Below are 21,569 nucleotides of genomic sequence, written 5' to 3'. Positions count from 1 at the left end.
ATTGGTTATGTTCTTCAAATATGAGGTAATGCAAATGAGTTGGAGCTTGTGATGCAGAGGAAGCTATCCCTGATTAACATGAAATGCTTTGCCACCGTTTTTATTCTTGACTCCAATTTGGCTGAATAAAATTTTCTTTGTATTAAAAAGAAACTCTAAGATCAGGACTTAAATTAATCCATGGATCACAAGCTCCCAGATGACTTGTTGAATATGGGTTTTGTGTGCTGCTAACCCATACAAATCATCCCATGTTCAATGACTGATATATTTTGAGTTAGCTAATCTGAATTGAGGTAGCAATTATCACCTCTCTGTTAGCTTCAGTGCACCTACACAAAACAAGAAAAATGAGGTATTTGGTAGCAAGGAGTAATCAAAGCCCAGCCCGACCCTGTAAAGGGGGACAAACTAATAATAAACAGTGATCAGGATTTTTGGGATGATGTCAAGGCCTGGAAGAGGATGCAGAGGGAATTTAGTACTAGAGGCTACGGGCATGAAGGACTTGCATGGATAGGTTAGAAAAGATAGTGTTTTTTAGAGTAAATAAATTTTAAGGGAGACTGAATGAGAGGTGTTCAAAACCATGAAAGGTTTTGTTGAGTAAATAAGGAGAAGCTATTTTCACTTGCAGTTGCATTGACAATCAGTGGTCATTAATGTCTGAAGGTCATTGGTAAAAGAACTAGAGGTGAGATAAAGAACAAAGTGTTTACCATGAGCTATTATAATCTGAATTGCTATCTTTCAAAAAGGAAAGGGATAATTATTTGAAGGATTTAATGAATGCAGGCTTATTGGAAAAGAACAGAGGAACTAATTGACTATTTCTTCAAAATCTGGCTCAGGATCTGTGTTGTATCATTCTTTGAGTTTTGGAATGGGACTTTCAAGATACTTAAGCTGATTTGAAGTATGTGGAACACCAATAGTGCTCGGTGGTTTTACTGACTGAGCCATTAGAATTGACAGAGTCCATTCTGTCAATTAAGCTTATTCCAATATTTTCCTGCGTAGAAATTATACATATCAACAACTTTTTACCCTTTTTGAGACCATAGATTTCAAATAGATTATTTCTTTTGTTCTTCAACTAATTATGGTTTCAGCTGCTTTGCAGTTGTATGCGTTTATTTTGAAATTAAACTGAGAATGCAAATAATTTTGCATGATTTTGACTGAAGGCATTGTGGTTGTATTTTCTCTCTTGCTGATTTTGATTTCCACATAAATAATGTTGGAAAATGACATTTTCTCTTTCAAAGAAAATGAAATGCAATTTTCCAAAATAAATGTTGTTAGTTTGTCATGATTCGGAGATACACTACGTGCACACGCGCACGCACACACACCCACCCACGCACGCACCCACGCACGCACACACACACACCCACGCACGCACCCACGCACACCCACGCACACACACCCACACACCCACGCACCCACGCACACACACCCACGCACCCACGCACACACACCCACGCACCCACGCACACACACAATCCCACACATGCACCTCCTCACAGACTTAAGATACTCTGCACTCACACACACACACTTTCTCACACTCTCAACCCCCACCCCAGACAGACAAAGACCCACATGCACACATATATTTTGTGTGGTGAATTTTTTTGTACTTGCAGAGTTACATTGCACTTTGCTCAAAAACTGCATACATTCATGTAGAACTCTGAGCTCAAAAACTGCATGAATTTATGTAAAACTCTGTTATCTCACTTTTTAGATTGGAATCAATCTAAACATCAGGTCATAGACAGAGAACACAAGGGGCTAACACCTTTAACATATTGTCTAGCTATCACCATTGTTAACAGCTAACCCAAGAATGCAACTTTTTTAAAAAAAAGGGTTTTGTGATTTACACATGAAAGAAGTGAAGCTATCACTGTATTCTAACAGATAAAAGGCTTAACAGGCAATCAATTCTTCAATGTATAATTTCAGTTACATCACACTGCAAATTTTTGCTATAAATTCTGTGTTACAATCGAGCCATCCACAATCACCTGATGAAGGAGCGTCGCTCCGAAAGCTAGTGTGCTTCCAATTAAACCTGTTGGACTATAACCTGGTGTTGTGTGATTTTTAACGTTGTTAGTTTGAATCTTGTTCACATGATTTTAGAAACAGGGTTGTTCCTTCAAACTTTCTGAAGGTGATTCATATGTTACTCATTGAGTATTCCTCACTGTTACTTCATTTTTCTGTGCAACTCTTGTTGGAATGCTGTAAAACTGTGGTGAGGTGTTAATTAAGGTGCCAGTGTGAAAATCTAAACCTAATTATCCTTTGTCCTGTTCTTGCTTGCAGGCACTCAGCTGGAAAAATTAATGGAGAGTATGAGGAGTGAGATAGCGGCTCATCCACCTATGGAAGGCTCCTACACACCCCGCCGCGGAGACTACTGTATCGCAAAGTTCATCGACGGAGAATGGTAAAAAAACACATTGCATCAAGGTCACTTCTTTGTTCTTGTGTAAAAAGAGCAAAGCAGATAATTTCTTCTGCCAGGCTGTAATTTCCTGAAAGCAAGATAGAATAGATTTATCATCAATCCCTTTAACAATAGTTATAGGAAAGTTATTTAATTGAAGTCTTTTGTGCCCTGTCTGGTAGGTTGCAATATAAGGACAGCTGTAACCTATCAATCTAAGACATGTGAACGAACTGCACTGTTTGCTGCAATTGCCTTTTCAATCTGCTACAAGACTTCCTTAACATAGAACAATACAGCACAGTACAGGCCCTTTGGCCCTCAGTATTGTGATAATCTTTTATCCTACTCTAAGATCAAACTATCCTACGTACCCTACATTTTACTACCATCCAATTGCCTATTCAAGAGTCGCTTAAATGTGCCTAACATATCCGATTCTACTACCACTGCTGGCAGTGCATTCCACACACCCACCACTCTGTGTAAAGAACCTACCTCTGAGATCTCTCCTAAACCTTCCTACAATCACCTTAAAGTGATGGCGCCCCCCCAATGATAGCCATTTCCACCCTGAGAAAAGTCTCTGGCTATCCATTCTATCTATGTCTCTCATCATCCTGTACACCTCTATCAAGCTACCGCTCATCCTCCTTCACTCCAAGGAGAAAAGCCCTAGCTCCCTCAACCTTTTTTTATAAGACATGCCTTCCAGTCCAGGCAGCATCTTGGTAAATCTCATCTGCACCCTCTGTAAAACTTCCACATCCTTCCTATAACACCATATTCCAGTGTTGTCTAAACAAGGTTTTATAGAGCTGCAGCATAACCTCGCATGTCTTAAACTCAAACCCCTGTTAACGAAAGCCAACACACCATAAGCCGCCTTAACAATCCTATCAACTTAGGTGGCAAATTTGAGGGATCTATTAACGTGGAACCCAAGATCCTCCTCTTCCACACTGCCAGGAATCCTGCCTTTAACCCTATGATCTGCACTCAAGTTTGACCTTAATCCCAGAGGCTTTGTCAAAACCTGCATGTATACAGACTTACTGTGACACTTTAACCAGCATTTGTGCCCAGTGTGATGGTGAAGTGACCCCAATACAAACGGGATAATTATGGCTTACATTTATTTCCGCCCCTTTAACATTGTAATATGCCCCAAGGCATATCACCAGCATGTTTTCAGATAAAATTTGGCACCAAACTATGTCAGAATACCGAAGGATCAGTTACGTAGGTTTTGAAGAGAAGTTAAAGGTAAAGAGGTAAATGACTAGGAAGAACAGCAGCCAGTTGGTGTCCAGTAAGGTTCCGTCAACAGTAATGTGATGACTACTTAATTTTTTCAATGATATTAATTGAGAGAAAAATTTTAGACCAGGCCAACACAGCTAATTACACAGGCAGCCAAAGACATGACTGTCAATGATAAGAGAATTTGCTCGTACTAGGCTGTTACCACCTAAAATACAAAGCTTGCATAACGTATGTTTACTCACTCCAAGAAAGCCAAATTATAATTGTTTTATTTTGCATCTGTCTTTTTATAGTAAAATAGTAGTTTTATTGCCTTAGCTGCATGTAACATGTCACAGGAGTCAGCAACCTATGTCCAACATGTGACTTGTATAAACACTGCCTATAGGTAGATGGTACAAAGACTGCACATGTGAACAAAGAATGCCATGATCATTAATAGGTCGCAGAAATCATCAGCGAGTCTGTTCTTACAAAATACAAAGGCACAAAATGGAGAAACAGGCTGGCTTCCCTGATCCTGGTGCTGCCATTCCCCTCTGTACAATCACCTGCTCACCGTGGCTCAGTTCCTGGATTCATTACTGTACAGCCTTCGTCCAAACATGGATATAATAACGGAATTCCAGAGATGAGGTGACACTGTTTTTGCTATCAAGACAATTGCACATCATGAAACCCTGGTAAACTTTGACTGTACTCCCACACAGACTGTGTCTGTATCTTTGCCTCCCCAGCACCCTTGTCAATAGCACAGGCAATGATGCTAACAACAGTGCAGGTACAATACAGTGATGTAATCAAGCATTTGCAGTTGATTAGTGAGGCCTGCTCTGTCGCAGCCTGCTGACATCAATGTCCATGTCTAAACATGCACTGTAGCATATACATAGTGGATAATTACTCCATATGTTTTTATATTCATTCGTGAAATGTGGGTATTGCTGAATGTATTACCCATCACAAAATTACCCTTGAGAACGTGATAGAGAGTCATTACCTTGAACCACTGCAATCCATGTAGTGTAGGTACACCAAAATGCTGTTACAAAGGGAATGCCAGGATTTTGACCCAGCAACACTGAAGGGACAGCAATATGATTCTTTGAAGTGAACTTACAGGAGTGATGTTCCCAACATCTGCACTGTAGTCCTTCCAGGTCATAGAATCCCTACAAGGTGGAGGGTGGGCCATTCAGCCTATCGAGTCCAATCAGCCCATCTAGACCCCTCCCCCCATCCTTGCATTTCATATGGCATTTCCATGCACATCCCTTGACACTATAGGCAATGTAGTATGGCCAGTTCACCTGAGCTGCACATCTTTGGACTGTGGGAGACAATCAGAGCATCCAGAGGAAACCTACACAGACAATGGGGGTGCATGCAAACTCCACACTTAGTGATCGAAATTGCAGAATTAAAAGGTGCTTCAAAGGAGCAATGGTGAGTTGCTGCAGTGTATCATGTCACTGCCTGCTACTGTGCACTAGTAGTAGGGGAAGTAACTGTTTAAATGGGAAATGGGATGCTAGACAGTGGGTTGTTTTATTCCAGGTGGCATCAAGCTGCTGGAATTTTGTTGGAGCTGCACCCATCCAGGCAAATGAAGAGTATTTCATCACACCCTTGGCTTATACCTTGCAGACAGGCATGGAGGAGACAGGAGTTGAGTGTACACTGAATTCTCTGCCTTTAACATATATATCAACATTATTTATATTGCTGGTCCAGTTCAGTTTCTGGTCAATGTGAATTCCAGGATATTGCTGACTGGCCATTCAGTGATAGTAGTGCCATTGAATATCATGGGAAGATGGTTGCATTCTCTCATTTTGGAGATGGTCATTGCCTGGCATTTGTATGGCATGAATGATGCTTGTCATCCCAAGCCAGGTTTTGCTGTGCATGAACATAGTCTGCTTCGGTATATGAGGAGTCACAAATGGTGATGAATATTTTTGCAGTCATTAATAAACATTCTCACTTCTGATCTTATGATGGAAGGAAGGTCATTGATGAAGCAGCTGAAGATAGCAGCAGCCAGTAGCTAGCCTGAACAATGCCTACAGTGGTATGCTGAAACAAAGTTACCGTCTGTTTTACCAGGGTTTCATGATGTGCAATTGTCTTGATATCAAAAAACAGTGTCACCTCATCTCTGGAATTCCGTTATTATATCCATGTTTGGACGAAGGCTGTACAGTAATGAATCCAGGAACTGAGCCACGGTGAGCAGGTGATTGTTGACTAAGTGCCACATCATTGCACTATCGACAATCCCTTCTATCACTTTGCTGATGATCAAGATGCATTAATGGGGAGGTAATTGGTTAGGTTGTGTTTGTTTTTTGGACGGGGCAAATGTGTGAAATTTTCTACATTGTCAGGTAACGCACATGTACTTTAAATTGCTTGGTTGGGGCGTGGTTAGTTCTGGAGCACAAGTTGTTGAAAATGTACTTAAAAAGCAGCCAGGCTCATTATGTTCTCTTTCCCTGTCTCCTCTTCACCTATTCCTGACATTTTTAATTGCATTGTGAACTTTCTGTCTCACTATGTTGTGATATTAGCAAGGGTCTTTTCCACCTTTCAGGGCCTTATCATTGTACTATCCATTTCTATTCTTCTATATTAAGTACATCTAGACCTCCATGGTATGCCCTGTTTACAGATGAATTTGCCTAATGATAATACTTATCTATAAATTCAATCCTAATAAACCCCTGGGATCACTACCATAACCAAGAGATGCTGTTAAACATGTCAGTCTCCCTTTATTATACCTTTTAGAAATAATGGCTCAGTCCCAAAAATATGTTACCCTTTGTAGGCTGACAGCATTCTTTTCAACTGAAGCTGTTGTTTTTAGTATGAGCTCTGTGCTAAACTGTAACAAAAATATTTTTAAGGTGAGATATGCAAGCATCCCAATCACTGTGGGCGGCACAGTGGCTCAGTGGTTAGCACTGCTTCCTCACAGCGCCAGGGAGCCGGGTTTGATTCCACCATCCGGTGACTGTCTGTGTGGAGTTTGCACATTCTCCCCAGGTCTGCGTGTATTTCCTTCAGGTGAATCGGCCATGCTAAATTGCCTATCGTGTTAGATCCATTAGTCAGAGGTAAATATAGGGTAGGGTGGGCTATTGTTTGGTGGGTCGGTCTGGACTTGTTTGGCCAAAGGGCCTGTTTCCATACTGGAGGGAATCTAATCTATCACAAGCCTGCAGAAATCAAAAGCAAACTGTCATTCTTTGCTGGAAATCAGAAATAGAACAGAAAATGCTTGAAATGCTCAGCAGGAGAGTTGAGATCAGTGGAAAGAGAAACAAGATTGATATTTTGGATTCATTACCCTTTGTAAGAATTGGAAAAAATTAAAAATGTTAATAGGTTTTAAGGAATGAAAGTGAAAGAGCAAAAGGAAAGGTCATCCATACTATGACAGTCCTGGGGAATTTCTTGTCTTCCAGAGGGGAGGTGGGGGTTGAAAAGCATGCTGCTGGAAAAGTACGGGAATGTGAAGGGTTATGCCCGAAATGTCGACTCCTGCTCCTCTGATGCTGCCTGACCTGCTGTGTCTTTCCAGCACCACACTTTTCGATTCTGACTCTCCAGCATATGCAGTCCTCACTTTCACTCAGATGAGGTGGTGGCCTCAGCCTCACCGTCTATAAATGTGCTGGAGGTCGAAACCTACATTGGTGGAAATGCACCTATATTGACCAAAAGCTCTAAGTGGAGCTCGATTGATTTTTTTCAGCTGGCGTAGTCACAGTAGACCATTTGGCTCCTTTTGAGATGTTACCTTTGTTTTTTCTTGGGTATGATGGATAATTATTTTGGATTCTTTTTGATGACCACTCAACACAATGCCTAAAGTTAATAAGTATTAACCTTGACTTAATAATAGTAGTCCCAGCTCTGTGTCAGAAGATTCTTGATACAATCCCCACTCAAACATTGAGCACGTATCTCAGACAGCACTTAAATGCGATATTCTAGGATTGTTGCACTGTTGGATGTCCTGTGTTACAGATAAGATATGAAGCTAAGGTGCCACCTAACTTCTGAGGTGATGTGAAATAATCCATGGTACCTTTTTAATGAAATGGAAGATAGTTCTATCCCTGTCCAAGCCACCATTTATTCCTCAGAAAAAGATTATCTGGTCATTCGCCTTGTTTGTGGAAACTTCCTGTGCATAACCTGGTGGTTGTGAAAGCAAAATACTGTAGATGCTAGAAATCTGAAGCAAGCACAGAGAATACTGGGAAAATTCAGCACGTCTGACAGCACATGTGAAGAAAGAAATAGTTTACATTCTGAATCTTGTGTGACTTCTTCAAAGGTGCAGGTTAAATTTCCCTATACTGTACGTAACAGCAAGTGCATTTGCAAAGCAGCAATATGTGGGGCTGAAGACAGATAGGTGCTGTAAACAGAGGGTGGTTTCACATGTTAATATCTGTTTAGTGTAAAGTTATTGGTGTCATCCCTGATTAATTGTCAGGAGAAGTATTAATTCCTTGCAATTTTAAGTGAATCACCTTACTTGCAATAGACCAATGGATTCCTTGAATCATTCATTCAACTGAAAGCATTGTATGGAATGTTTATATGTTTGGAAGCTAAGTTTGCATAAACAAACATTGAATCTCCCCCTTATTGGATTTTAAATTTTCAGGCAGAAGTGCAGACCACCTGCAGGATCTGTCATTTCCAGACAACGAAATGCACTTAAGGAGTGTGGATGGCTAGCAGTGAAAGTAATTTGTCAGATCAGTCATGACATGACATCAGGATTAAACGGCATGCTTTTATTCTTGTATTACAGTCACTTCAAAGAACAAAAAAAAGGACAGTGCTGGAGCAGGGCCCTTTTGGCCCATCAAGACTGTACCAACACATGAAGTCTTTCTAGACTAAAAACCTTTTGCCTCTTTGCAATCTGTAATCCCTGCCTATTTATGTATCTGCTAAGATACCTTTTAAATATTGCTATTGTATCTGCCTTCACCACCACCTCTTGCAGTGCATTTTAGGCATTTACCATACTCTGGGGGGGAGCAACTTGCCTTTCACATCTCCTTTAAATTTCCACCCCTTTTATCTTAAACCTATGTCCCCTAGTAATTAACATTTCTATCTTGGGGGGGAAAAAAATCTCTGAATACTGGGAAAAGACCCTCGCTAATATCACACGTCTCTCATAATTTTGTAGTCTTCTGTCAGGTTGGCCTGTCAAGTGAAAACAAACAAAGTTGTCCAATATCTCTTCATAGCTAATACCATCCAAATTAGGCAACATCCTGGCAAACTTCCTCTATCCTCTACAAAGCCTCCATATCCTTCTGGTAGTATTGCGACCAAAACTGCACAAAATATTCCAAACGTGGCCAAAATAAAGTTCTATGCAGCTAGAATATGACTTGCCAACTTTAATGCTGTATCCCCCAAATAGTAAAGGCAGGCATGCAATATGACTTCTTGATAATTTTATCCACTTAGGTTCCCACTTTCAAGGCACTGTAGACCTGTACACTATGTCCTTCTATTTGTGAATGCTTCTAATGGTTTTGCCACTTATTGCATACTTCCCTTGTGTATTCGATCTTCCAAAATGCATTACCTTATGTTTTTCCAGATTAAACTCCATCTGTCACTTCTCCACCCAAGTCTCCAACCTATCTGAAATAACTCCACAGAAGCCAGCATCCTGTCATCAAATCACCCTTCATTTACACATGCATAGCACTTGATACCACTCTGTTTCCTCAGAGAGAACTCTGGCACTCTTTGTTTATATCTGTCAGTCAGGATTCCCTACCTGAACCAGGTCAATAGCCCCAATCAGGGAACTCCTATTCTATGATGTTTACCGGTTAACCTCATTACAATCACTACACTATTTATACCCTGCTGTATCCACTGACAATCATTCTCACTGTTCACAGCTTCCTCAAATTTAGTGTCGTCCACAAGCTTACTAATCAGGCCACCTACATTCTGCTCCAAACTATTTATACATATTACAAATAACAGGTAACAACACTGATCTCTGTGGAACACCACGAGTCACAAATCTTCAATCAAAGAAAAACCCTTCTACCAATATTCTCTGTCTTGTATTACTAAGCTACTTCTGTATCCATCTTACTGTGGATCCCATGTGACTTCATCTTTTGTATTACATTGTCATAAGGGACTTTGTCATAGATCTTACTAAAACCTGTATAGACAACATCTACTGCCCTACCCTCATCAGTTATTTTTGTCACTTCCTCAAAAAACTCCAAATAAAGTTTGTGAGGCACGACCTTCCCTACACAAAGCCATGCCACCTATCACTAAGAGATCCATACTTTTCCAAATCTGAGTAAGTACTATCCCTCAGAATCTTGACCAGTAATTTTCTCACCTGCCTCCCTCAGTAATCTAGGACAAATTCCTTCAAGTCTCGGGGAAGGTCTACCGTAATACTTTTCAAAACGCCCAACATCTCTTCCTCTTTTATATTGATATGCCCTAGAATATCAACATAGCCCTCCCAAGACTCACCATCCACCATGTCCTTCTCCTTTGTGAATACTGATATAAGATATTCCTTAAGGACTTCATCCACTTCCTCTGGTTCCACACTTTGTCCTTGAGTGGGCGCATCCTTTCCACAGCCAACCTCTTGCTCCTTACATATGTATAAAATGCCTTGGGATTTTTCTTAATCTGTTGCCAGAGATATTCCATGGCTCTTTTTAGCCTCCTAATTACTTCTTTGAATTATTTTCAGCTAGCTTTGTATTCTTTGAGGGTTCCGTCTGTCATCAGTTTCCTAAATTTTAAGTATGCTTCCTTTTCCTTTTTGACTAATCTCTAAACTATTCTTGTCATCGAAGGTTCCCAATCTTGCTATTCTTGACCCTATTTTCACAAGAACATGGTGGTCCTGAACTCTAATCAAATGATCTTTAAAAGATTCCCATATGCCAGATATGATTTACCATCAAATAGCCTCCCCAATCTACATTTCCCAGTTCCTGCATAATGACGTGGTAGTTAGCCATCCCTCAGTTTAGTACTTTCACCCAAGGGTGGCACTTATCCTTATCTGTAAGTAACTTAAAATTTAGAGAATTGAAGAATCCCTACAGCATGGAAGCAGGCTATTTGGCCATTGAGTCCACACCAAACCTCTGAAGAGTATCTCATGCCCTACCCTATCCTCGTAACTGCATTTCCCATCACTAATCCATCAAACTTGCAAATCTTTGGACTTTAGGAGGAAACTAGAACACCTGGAGGAGACCAACACACAGTTGCCCAAAAGTGGGATTGCACCTCAGTCCCTGACACTGAGAAGCAACAGTGCTAACCACTGAGCCACCATGCCACTCTGTCATGTATGGCAACTTCCTGAAATGCTCCCCCCACTGAAACTTTGATAACCTGACCAGGTTCCTTTCCGAATGCCAGGTCTAGTATGGCCCTTTCCTAGTTGGGCTATTTACATATTGTTTCAAAAAAAGCCTGAGGGATCCCCAATCAATATAGGGGAAGTTAAAACCATCCACCATAACAACCCAGTTGTTGCTTGGACTGACTTTAGTCTCGACTCTTCACCTCAAGTATTTATCCTACTGCTGCTATTTACACCCATGTTTGCTTACCTTCACTCTGTTGCTGCTGCTGTTACTACTTTGAATGACCTTGAAGTTTTTGAAAATAAAGCACAAGTGATCTGAATATTTCAAGAAAATTGGTCTACATTTTCTGCTGGCCTACATTATTCCAGCATAAATCAGAGGTGCACATGGGGACCCTGTAGAGCCCTCATCATAGCACATTCTGAAGGAGTTGCCCAAGAAATGTAGTTTTCTGCAGGAAGTTCCTCCATACCTGGAACCCTCACAAGTTTACATTTAATTGCTGAAATTAATTAAATAGTTATTCGGGAAAAGCTATGCTACTTGATATATAGTCTAACTCCCTAAGTAAGTAACAATTGAACTGACCACATATTTACCACAAACCCCCTCAACTATGCCTCTACCAGCCTCTTACATACCCAAAACCAAAACCCTCTGCCCTGGAATGGCTCCACACCTGATCACGAATTATCCCCATACACCATAGGAGCCTCAATTCCTGATCTCTCTATCTCAAAATTTAAATTATTTTCCTAGTTTTTAAGTTTCTTTATGGTCTCACTTTCCCAATGTCTGCAACTTATTTAAACCTAAAACATTTTCTTAGCTTCCTTCAACCCCATTTCCCTGATTTATGGCCCCCAGTTGTATGGGTCCAAAGCTCTCAGTTACTTTATCTATCCCTTCTATTTTTCTATATTTGTCCTCTTTAAAATCAAACTTTTTGACCTTTTTTTTAGTTGCACTTCAAACAAAGCATTTTATTTTGTTCACGATCATTTATGTCTGATTATACCTCTGTAGAGCATCTTTGGGTAGCTCTTCACACAAGTTATCATGGAATATCACCCACCTGTTTTCATGAGAAAGATGGTTGAAGGTCTTTTTGACCACTTTGCTTGATTCATTCAGAAAGATTTTGCATTGGAACATCCAAAAGTATCTCAAATAATTCTAATGTTTATCTCTGCATAGATACCTGTGGGCGAATAACATTTTATACGGAAAAGTGGAAGAGATTTTGTTTTTGACAAGTTAAAAAGATGTATCAGCAACATAAATTACAACTTTTTAAAAGTAAAAGGTCAGAGAGACTTCAAAGAGAAGCTTTTATGAGTTCGAGTTCTGGTAACAAAACCTGGTTTACATTTAAGATGTGCAGTGCTATAATGGGATTGGGTGTTAGAATGGTATAAATTTAGGGTGCCTCTACTGATTGAGTTTAATACAAGCTTTCTCATCCATGCAGTAATAACTTTTTCACAGTGTTGGCAGAAGCAATAGACAAATGGTCTCTTTCTTTGCAGAAAAGAATCATACTCCTTCCATTCCATGACTTTCTGTGTAGAAGAGCATGTTGAGATAAATGTGCATTATTGACTGGTAGTTATTCCACAGGTGATACTTTTCTGGTCCCATGGCCTGACAAAAATGGAAGCACATTATTGTGTTCAATCACATGAGTTGAAGATTTGCTTTCATTAGGTCATTGGTTATGTTAGATTAATCCTGGAACCAAAACAGTTTAGATTGGCAGGAAAATTGAACTTCTTTTCAATTAAAAAAAAGAGATGAGACATGGAAGAATGAACACAGTAACTGGCACTACAGAAAATGTACTAGGGAAACAAACAGGGCTAAATGCCAACAGGTGTCCTGTACTTAATGGGTTGCATCCTAGAATTTTAAAGGAAGTAGTGACAGAGCCAGTAGATGCACTATTCATAATCCTCTGAAAATTTGTTGATTTTGGAAAAGTCCTAGAGAATTGGAAAACTGACCATGTAACAACATATTCAAAAAGGGAGAGAAACCACACGTAACCATAGCTTTTTATATTTTCATTTTGTGGAATGTGGGTATCGCTGACTGGCCAGCATTTATTGCCCATCCATAGTTGCCCTTGAAAAGGTGGTGACGAGCTGCTGCCTTGAACCACCTGCTGTGGTTGACCCACAATGCCATAAAGAAGGGAATTCCAGGATTTGACCCAGTGACAGTGAAGGAACGGTAATTAATTTCCAAGTCAGGATAGTGAATGGTTTAAAAGGGAACTTGGAGGTGGTGTTCCCATATATCTCCTGCCCTTGTCCTTCTAGATGGAAATGGTCATGGGTTTGGTAGATGCTGTCCTGGGCAAATCAAGGATTTCCATCTGTCATTGGGAAAATGTTTGAGTCTATCATAAATGACATAATTTAGTATTTAAAATCAAGCATCTGTATGGCTTCACAAGGGGAAAATAATGACTGATAAATTTATTACATTACTTTGAAAAAGTAACAAGCAAGACAGGTAAAGGAGAACTAGTAGACATCAATTTCCAAAAGGTGTTCAGTAAGGTACTGTACATAAGGCTATTTAATAAGATAAGAAGCTCTGGTGTTGTGAGTAGAATATTAAAATGGATAGAGGTTAACTAACAGAAGACAAAGTTTGGGATAAAGTGGACATTTTCAAGATGGGGAATGCAAATAATAGCGTATCAAAGCCAGGGATCAGTGCTGGGGCCACAGTTATTTACAATATATTTATAATACATACTAATGGAGTGAGGATGACACAATATACAGAGGTTAAGCAAATGGAGAAAACTTTGGCAGATGGAATGTAATGTGGCTGTGAGGTTAGACACTTTAGCAGGAAGAATTGAATATTATTTAAATGGGAAAAAAACTGCAGAGAACTGCAGCACAGGGATTTGAGCATGAATCATAAAATGCTGGCATCCAAGTTCATTGGATCATAAGAAAGGCAAATGGACTCCTACCCTTTATTTCAAAGGTAATGGAGTATAAAAAGAGGGAAATCTTGCAAAAAGACTGCACAAGACACCAGTCAAACCACAGCTGGAATACTGTGAACTTATCTAAAAAATGATATTCTGCCATTGGAGGCAGTTCAGACACAGTTTCTTAAGTTAATTCCGGGTCTGGAGGGATTTTCTTCTAAGGAGAGGTTGGCCTCAAGTTTAGAAGAATGAGAGGATACATTTTTGAACCTTAGAAGGTTCTTTCACGGATTGACAGTAAACATGGAGAGGTTGTTTTTCCCTTGTGCAGGAGCCTAGGACTAGAGAGCATAATCCCAAGTAAGGAGTCACCCATTAAAGGCAGATTGGAAGGATTTTTTTCTCTCACAGGAAAGTCAATCTGTAGAATGTTTTATACTGCAGAGGGCTGTAGAGGCTGAGGCATTAAGTATTTTCAGTGCTGAGGTGAACTGAGTTTTTTATTTGATCAATTGGAAACTGAGCCTTCTAGGAATAAGGCAGAAAAGTTAAATTGAGGATTGTCAGGATTAGCCTTGATCTCATTGTATGGTGAAGCAGACCCAGTGAGGTGAATGGCCTATTTCTCCTCTTACATCTTACGGTCTTAGGAACTGGAGATCAAGAGTTAAAATCTTGAATGGTTTAAACAAGTTTTTATCTATAACTACACCAGGGTAGAAGAATTTCCCATTAGCAAAATAACGGTTTAGTAAAAGGCTTATTTACAAATCAACTGAATAGTGTTTGAATTTAGTTAGGAATGACCATCAATACAGACAGCTAATGGGACTTTATGATTGCAATTCTATTAGAACAGCGAGAACATTTTCTGTGGAAAGCATTGGTCACGATTTACTATTAATTGCAATCTTTGTCCTGAAGCTTTCTTTCCAATGTCCGCGATTTCTCCTGAAAGTTTTCGCTATATTTATTCATTTTCCTCAGGAGGTTAATTAGAAAAATTAACTGAATGATGGAGTGTATGTTCTTTCCTCATTCATACATTACCACCTGTGGGGCTGACACCATTGACTATATGCATTAGTTTTGCCTGGTGCCCAAAATATCTTTGTTTGTGCCATTGTAGTTCAGACCTTATACCAACTAGCTGAGAGACTTTAATTCAGCACCATATGGAAGAAACACAAACAGATCGGGTTTAGGCAAAGTTTGGTCAACACAATTATTGATTTTTTTTTCAGAGTGGTACAGCACTGAAGAAGGTCTCTGTGCCTGTATCAGTTATTTGAAATTACTGTTGATTTAGCTCACCCTTCAAGTATTAATTCAATTTCCTTTTGAAAATTACCTACGAAACCTATTCTACCAGATTCTCAAACCATGCATTCCAGATCACAAAAAAAATCACTCTATAGGACAAAAAATGTTTTGTTAATATTTCAGTTAATTTGTTACTTTACAACCCACTGTGCAATTATTCTATATCCCTCAACTGTGATTTACCTTTTGGATAAATTATTGATCACTCCCAATTTACAATGCAGTTAATTATACTCGCTACAATTTGGTATCCTGTGCTAGGTCCTGAACCAACACACAGTTTTCTTAATATAACTTAAATATGTGCATTTATACAGTTTTGAATTTCAGAATCCCGAAGATCTTTCCAGACAGTTAAATAGTTTTGAAATAATCGCTGCTGTGATGTAGGAGATGGTGCAGCCGATTTGCACTCAGCAAACCTGCATAAACAGCGATGTGGTAATGATCAGATAACCACTTTTGTGATATTGCTGAGAGGTAAATGAGCAGAAAACGCCTCTTGAAAACAGTGTCATAGAATATTTTATTCCAGCTAATAGGGCAGATGAGGACTGGTTGAATGTCTCATCTGAAAAAAGCACCTCTGATTAGCAGTTTGTGCTTCCTTTAGTTCAAGACCAACATTCATTTATTACTCGTGTTGCATACCTTCCTTGAGGAAGCTACATGTAGAATTCAACAACTTGGAAATCTGTTCTTGTGACTTTGTGTCACATTCCCAGAAGATTATCACATTTCTGCAATGTGGCCTGAAGGGATTACAGACTTGACTGGCTTGCTCAAATCAAGTTAATGGCCAAATAACAAGTTTTTTCATTGAGATGGCTAGAAGGGTGTTCATTCAGGGTATTATCCCTGAACTCTGGTATAATAACAGGAATATTGATGTGGGTTCATAGAATCTATACAGTATGGAAGCAGGTCATTTGGCCCATTGACCCTCCAAAAAGGATCCCACCCAACCCCCCCAAATAAAACTCTATATTCCTGCATTTCCCATGGCTCATCCTCCTTCGTGCACACCCCTGGATATAATGGGAAGTTTAGCATTGCCAATCCATCTAATCTGCACATCTTTGAACTGTGGGAGAAAGCCAGAGCACCCCGGACGAAACCCACACAGACATGGGGATAATGTGAGGACTCCATTCAGATAATCGCCCAAGGCGAGAATCGAACCTGTGATCAGAATCTGGCTTTGATACGCACTCAACTTGGGCCGTCACCCATTTACTTGCAGTTGACTTGCAGGAACTGTATAGGGGAAGGAGAGGCAGCTGAAAATGAATAACTCTGATACCAGAGTTATTGCACAACGGATTGTGATGGGCACACTGTTACTGTGAAGGTTTCAAGTGTTAGACGCTTCTGAATCTTCCAAACTAACTTGGCCAACAGGTTTCATAATTTTCAGCTCTTTTCCACTATGGTCATAGTTGTATGGTTAATCAGCCACAGTGCACACAAAAGAGATAGACTGCAAACAAAACTGAACTCAGGAGGTTGTTGGAGTTCAAATATTTTACCCTGCTTCTGATTCCTCCCTTAAGTGTGTACTTTTCTGAAATGCTTATCAAATGTTGGATGATAACCTTCTGTGAAGAAATTATATTTGCTTTAGATCAATTATTGACTGACAGCAATTGTTAGAATCATCTTTTCAACCACAGTCAGATCTCAAAAACAACACTAGATTTTAACAAATGTTGACTTACACAACTTCTCTGTGATGTTGGATTACTCAAGAGGACAGACATAATCCTGCAACATATTGCCTCTGAGGAATAGTGCATGTAGAAGTTATTAGATGTGCCAAGCTCTCACCCTTCCCTTAGGATCTGTAGAGATCAAATCCACTTTTCCTCTACCAAACCTGTATTTTGTCCATTTTCTTATCAGAATATATTGACTGTTGTTGCTTTCATTCTACCAGTTGGATTACTCAGATAATACAGTCTGCCAATTAAACAATAGGCACAGCTATTTATTTCTAGTTCACACTGAATTAGCAGGATCCCCTCAACGATTCACACCCTCTGCTTCCCCCCCACCCCCCCCCCCACCTTCCATCCCACCCCACCAAGAAAAAAAACATACACCCTTGATTACTGGAAAGTATGTGGGGTGCAGATGATCTTAATTATGATTCTCCTCTATATTGTTGTTAGAGGTAGATTAAAACAAGTAGCTCCTTTGAGGGCTATTGTTGCTGTGAAACCACCTGACCAGTTCCTCCAAGCACCTGAATCAAAAAAGAAAATTGCAATTTATTTTTACAATTTTGCATTAAGTAAGAGAAACTGGGGCATTTGGTGGTTTACAACAGAGAGCTGTTCTTTGATTTGAAACTACAAGCATTAAATTCTGTCCATAGGCATTACATACAGAAAAAGGCCATTCATTCCAACAGATCCATTATAACTTTGTAGATTGTGAAACTTTGTGCAATAATAAGACTACCATATTTGCCAAGAGATCAAAAACTTCATCCATGTTTTTATTGCCACCAAACTTTATTATTCCAAACTACTCTTCAATCCATATTCTGTCTTGAACCTTCTGTAAAGTTAAACTCATCCCATATCCCTTCAGTCCAAATCCTAAATGGCATCTAGTTGAATCCACCCATCTCACCTTTTCTGAGCAGAGGACATTGCCTTGCAGTCCATCAATACTAAGGTTTTGAAAATTCTCATCTTTGTTTTCAGATGCCTCCATAGCATATATTCTCATATCTCGGTTGTCTTTTCCTGGTCAGCAAACAATGCAGCCTGGTGGCAAAGAGAAGTTCATAGTGTCAGATGTTGGCATGGCTGGAAGATTGGCTGTCTAACAGGAAGCTGAGAATAAGCATAAAATTGGTCTTTTTCAGATTGGTAGGATGTAATGAATGGTGTGCCACAAAGATTACTGTTAGGACCACAACTGTTTGAAATTTGTTTTAGTGACTTTAGTGGCAAGTTTGCTGATGACACAAAGGTAGTTAACTAAGTAAGTCGTGAAGACGACCTAAAGAGTTACAAAAAGATATAAATTAATTTGGGTGGGTCAAAGATGGGCAAAATGAATATAATGTGGAAAAATATGAAATTACTCATTTTGGAATGAAGAATAAATAGAAGCATTATTATCTTAAAAGGCAAGTACAAATGGAGACACCTTGCTGAACTCTGAGATACAAAGGGATCCAGGTATCCTAGTCCATGAAACACACGGCTAGTATGCAGTCCAGCAAGTAATTAGGAATGCTATTAGAATGTTATAATCTATTGAGAATTTAATGCAAAATTAGGGAAGTATTGCTTCAGTTATACTGTAGAACCTGAACTTATTAGAGCCTTGGTTTAAACATGGACAAAAGAGCTAAATTTCAGACTGAGATGAGAGTGACGGAAAAGGGAAGGGAAGCTATGATTAGATTAACTGGTTTCACTTTTGCCAGGTTAATGCAAAGGAGGAACTGCCATATAAAATCAATTTATCAAAGTCAAACAACATGATTTTAAAAGCAGACACTATTGTACATCTTTCACTTGTGTAATTTGTACGGCAGTGGGGCTGAGCACAAATGCTCAATCTCAACGGCAGGCCTTGCTATGAACTAGTCCCATGATAACTTCTTGTCTCATGAATCCCACTGTTCTGTTTTCAAAATAGGTACAGAGCTCGAGTGGAAAAGGTTGAATCACCTGCCAAAGTCCATGTCTTCTATATTGATTACGGCAATGTAAGTACTTGAAATCCTTTAGAGCATCCTCCTAGTAACAGTGACTTTTATACATTTACCCTGACACAGCCTTTTGTAATCTAACTGATATCTATCACCAGTAAGAATATAAGATGGTAAGCATAAGGATGAAAAACTTTGAAGAATATTAGCTACATTGCAAACTAAAAGGCTAGTAAAACTGAAGAAGTTCTCTCCACAATTCAATTGCTGTAGCAGCATTGCTTTTCCTCACCATGATAAAATAAGTTTATTTGCAACTAATTTACCTTGTATTTGGTACTCATGGTACATCTGCCACAAATCATGGTTGTGTAAATTTTCTTTCTTTTGAATTTAAATTAAAGTGTCTCTCTCTCTCTCTCTCTCTCTCTCTCTCTCTGTCTCATACATCTATTCTTCTGATGCATTAGGCTGCCTGCAGTATGTGGAACATCATCCACTGACTAATCATTCCCCTGAATGATTTGTGCAGAATCAGCAATTTATTTCTCCTCTTATATCCTTTATATTGTTTTGTAAAAGGACGAGGGCCTTTTCTATCTGTTTTTGAGCTAACAATCAATTTCTAAATAAATTAGGCCATCAAACTCTTCAGTTAATGGAAACCCACTTTTTCAGCTTCTGAACTTTTCTCTCATAATATGGAAACATCAGCATCACCAAGTGCACATATTGTGAGACTCATGGATTACCCATTGGCCATAAGCTTAATGGACCAACCACATCAACATTTTGGTTCTGAGAATAAGCAAAAATATAATGGGTTTTCTCACTACTTACATGTATAATTACATTCCTCCTTCATCTTTGAACGAGTATCCTGGACTTGCTTCCTTAATATCATTACTGGAGTCATCGCGTCATGGAAACAGACCTTTTAGTCCAACTCGTCCATGATGACCAGATATCCCAGCCTTGCCAGCACCCGGCCTATATCCCTCCAAAATCCTTCCCTCCAAACGATTCCTATTCTTGTACCCAGATGTCTTTTAAATGTTGCAAATGTACCAGCCTCCACCACTTCCTCTGGCAGCTCATTCCATACATGCACTCCATCAGTTTAAATTATTAATGCAAAAATAATTGAGATTTAATTTGAAAAGCTATCTTTACCTCAAGAATCATAAGAAATGTGGTCCCACCAGCATCACCTTCATAATAAAGAATATCCCTACCGTCCCTGAACAAGTGGAGATCTTTACTGAGGAGGTGATTATGTCGTGGTAGTGTCACTGAACTAGCAATCCAGAACCACAGTTCGGTGTTCTGGGAACATTACAGATGGTGGAAATTGAATTCAGAAAAATCTTGAATTAAGAGCTGGCTGAATGGCCACTATCAATTGTCATAAAAAACGCTGCTTCACTAATGCTCTTTCGGGAAGGAGATCAGCTGTCCTTATCTAGTCTGGCCTACATGTCACTTGAGACCCACTGAAATGTAGTTGACTCTTAACAATTAGGGATGGGTAGTAAATGCTGGTCTAGCCAGAGATACCTGCATCCCATGAATGAATGTAAAGAAAATGTTGGTTCCCATTCCTAATTTCTGTCTATTAACGAGCATTGGAACACACAAGGATGAGATTGGGCTGGGCTGTGACAATGACACGTTTGGTCTTACCTCACAAGAAAAATCAATGTTTCAGTACTGTAACACACACACAGTTCTTGTTAACAGAATTAATCTACTTCCTTCAGATGAAGAGAGGAACAATTTTTTTTTAAGTTTCTACAATTCTGACTCAAGGAATTGGTAAGAAGTCTGCTTAAGTGAATAAAAGCAGCAAACAGACATTCTGAAAGATCTGCACAGATATTGAAGATTGCCAATAGAGTACCCAACTATTATCAAAAGATGCAGATGGCTTATGATCTGCCATATGTTGCTGTCTTTCCTTTCAGCTATCAATTCTGTTGATATTAATTGTAAATAAGCAGTCATCTTTCTGTTAACTGCGCCCAGATAGGGAAGCAGTGACCGTAATCATTATCAAATCTGCAGTCTCATGAGCCAAAGCAATAAGGAAATGCAAACATCACACTAACTTTATCAGTCTGTGTTATTTGGCTTCAAATTATTAAGCATTGTAACCCATGTATAAAGTTGTGATCTAGCATAGACCCAGTGGACACTGAGCAAAATGACATATGTTCTGTTCATGTGCAAATATTTCAAATTAAGAATAATAGCAGATCAGCATCAATAGCAGCTTTTTCAGACCCATGAAAGTCAAATCAGTCCGATCTGTACATCTAAATAAATACACAAAATAGAGTTTTTTTGAACAGAAAAGGCAAGTCCTCATGACTGCATACAGTCTATTTGTTGCATTTTTACAACCCTTGCAATAAATGTGCTGATGTTGATAAGGAATTTGAATAGAGTTGAAGAACCTGTACTTTTTAT

At 39.3% G+C, this 21,569-nt stretch overlaps 1 protein-coding gene across 1 annotated transcript in view; it reads left to right on the top strand.

The window, feature by feature from the left end:
- Positions 1-21,569, top strand: part of snd1 (staphylococcal nuclease and tudor domain containing 1) — an 868,653-nt gene that overhangs the window by 763,823 nt on the left and 83,261 nt on the right. Inside the window, exons 19-20 of the mRNA XM_072562814.1 lie at positions 2,338-2,461; positions 19,088-19,157. Of these exons, the coding sequence (XP_072418915.1) occupies positions 2,338-2,461; positions 19,088-19,157 (194 nt within the window). The remainder of the gene's footprint in view (positions 1-2,337; positions 2,462-19,087; positions 19,158-21,569) is intronic.

Source organism: Chiloscyllium punctatum, chromosome 44 (assembly GCF_047496795.1).
Source record: "Chiloscyllium punctatum isolate Juve2018m chromosome 44, sChiPun1.3, whole genome shotgun sequence".
In the NCBI taxonomy this organism is placed as follows: domain Eukaryota; kingdom Metazoa; phylum Chordata; class Chondrichthyes; order Orectolobiformes; family Hemiscylliidae; genus Chiloscyllium; species Chiloscyllium punctatum.
The sequence above is the reverse complement of the archived record's forward strand: the minus strand, read 5'-3'. Positions and strand labels throughout refer to the sequence as shown.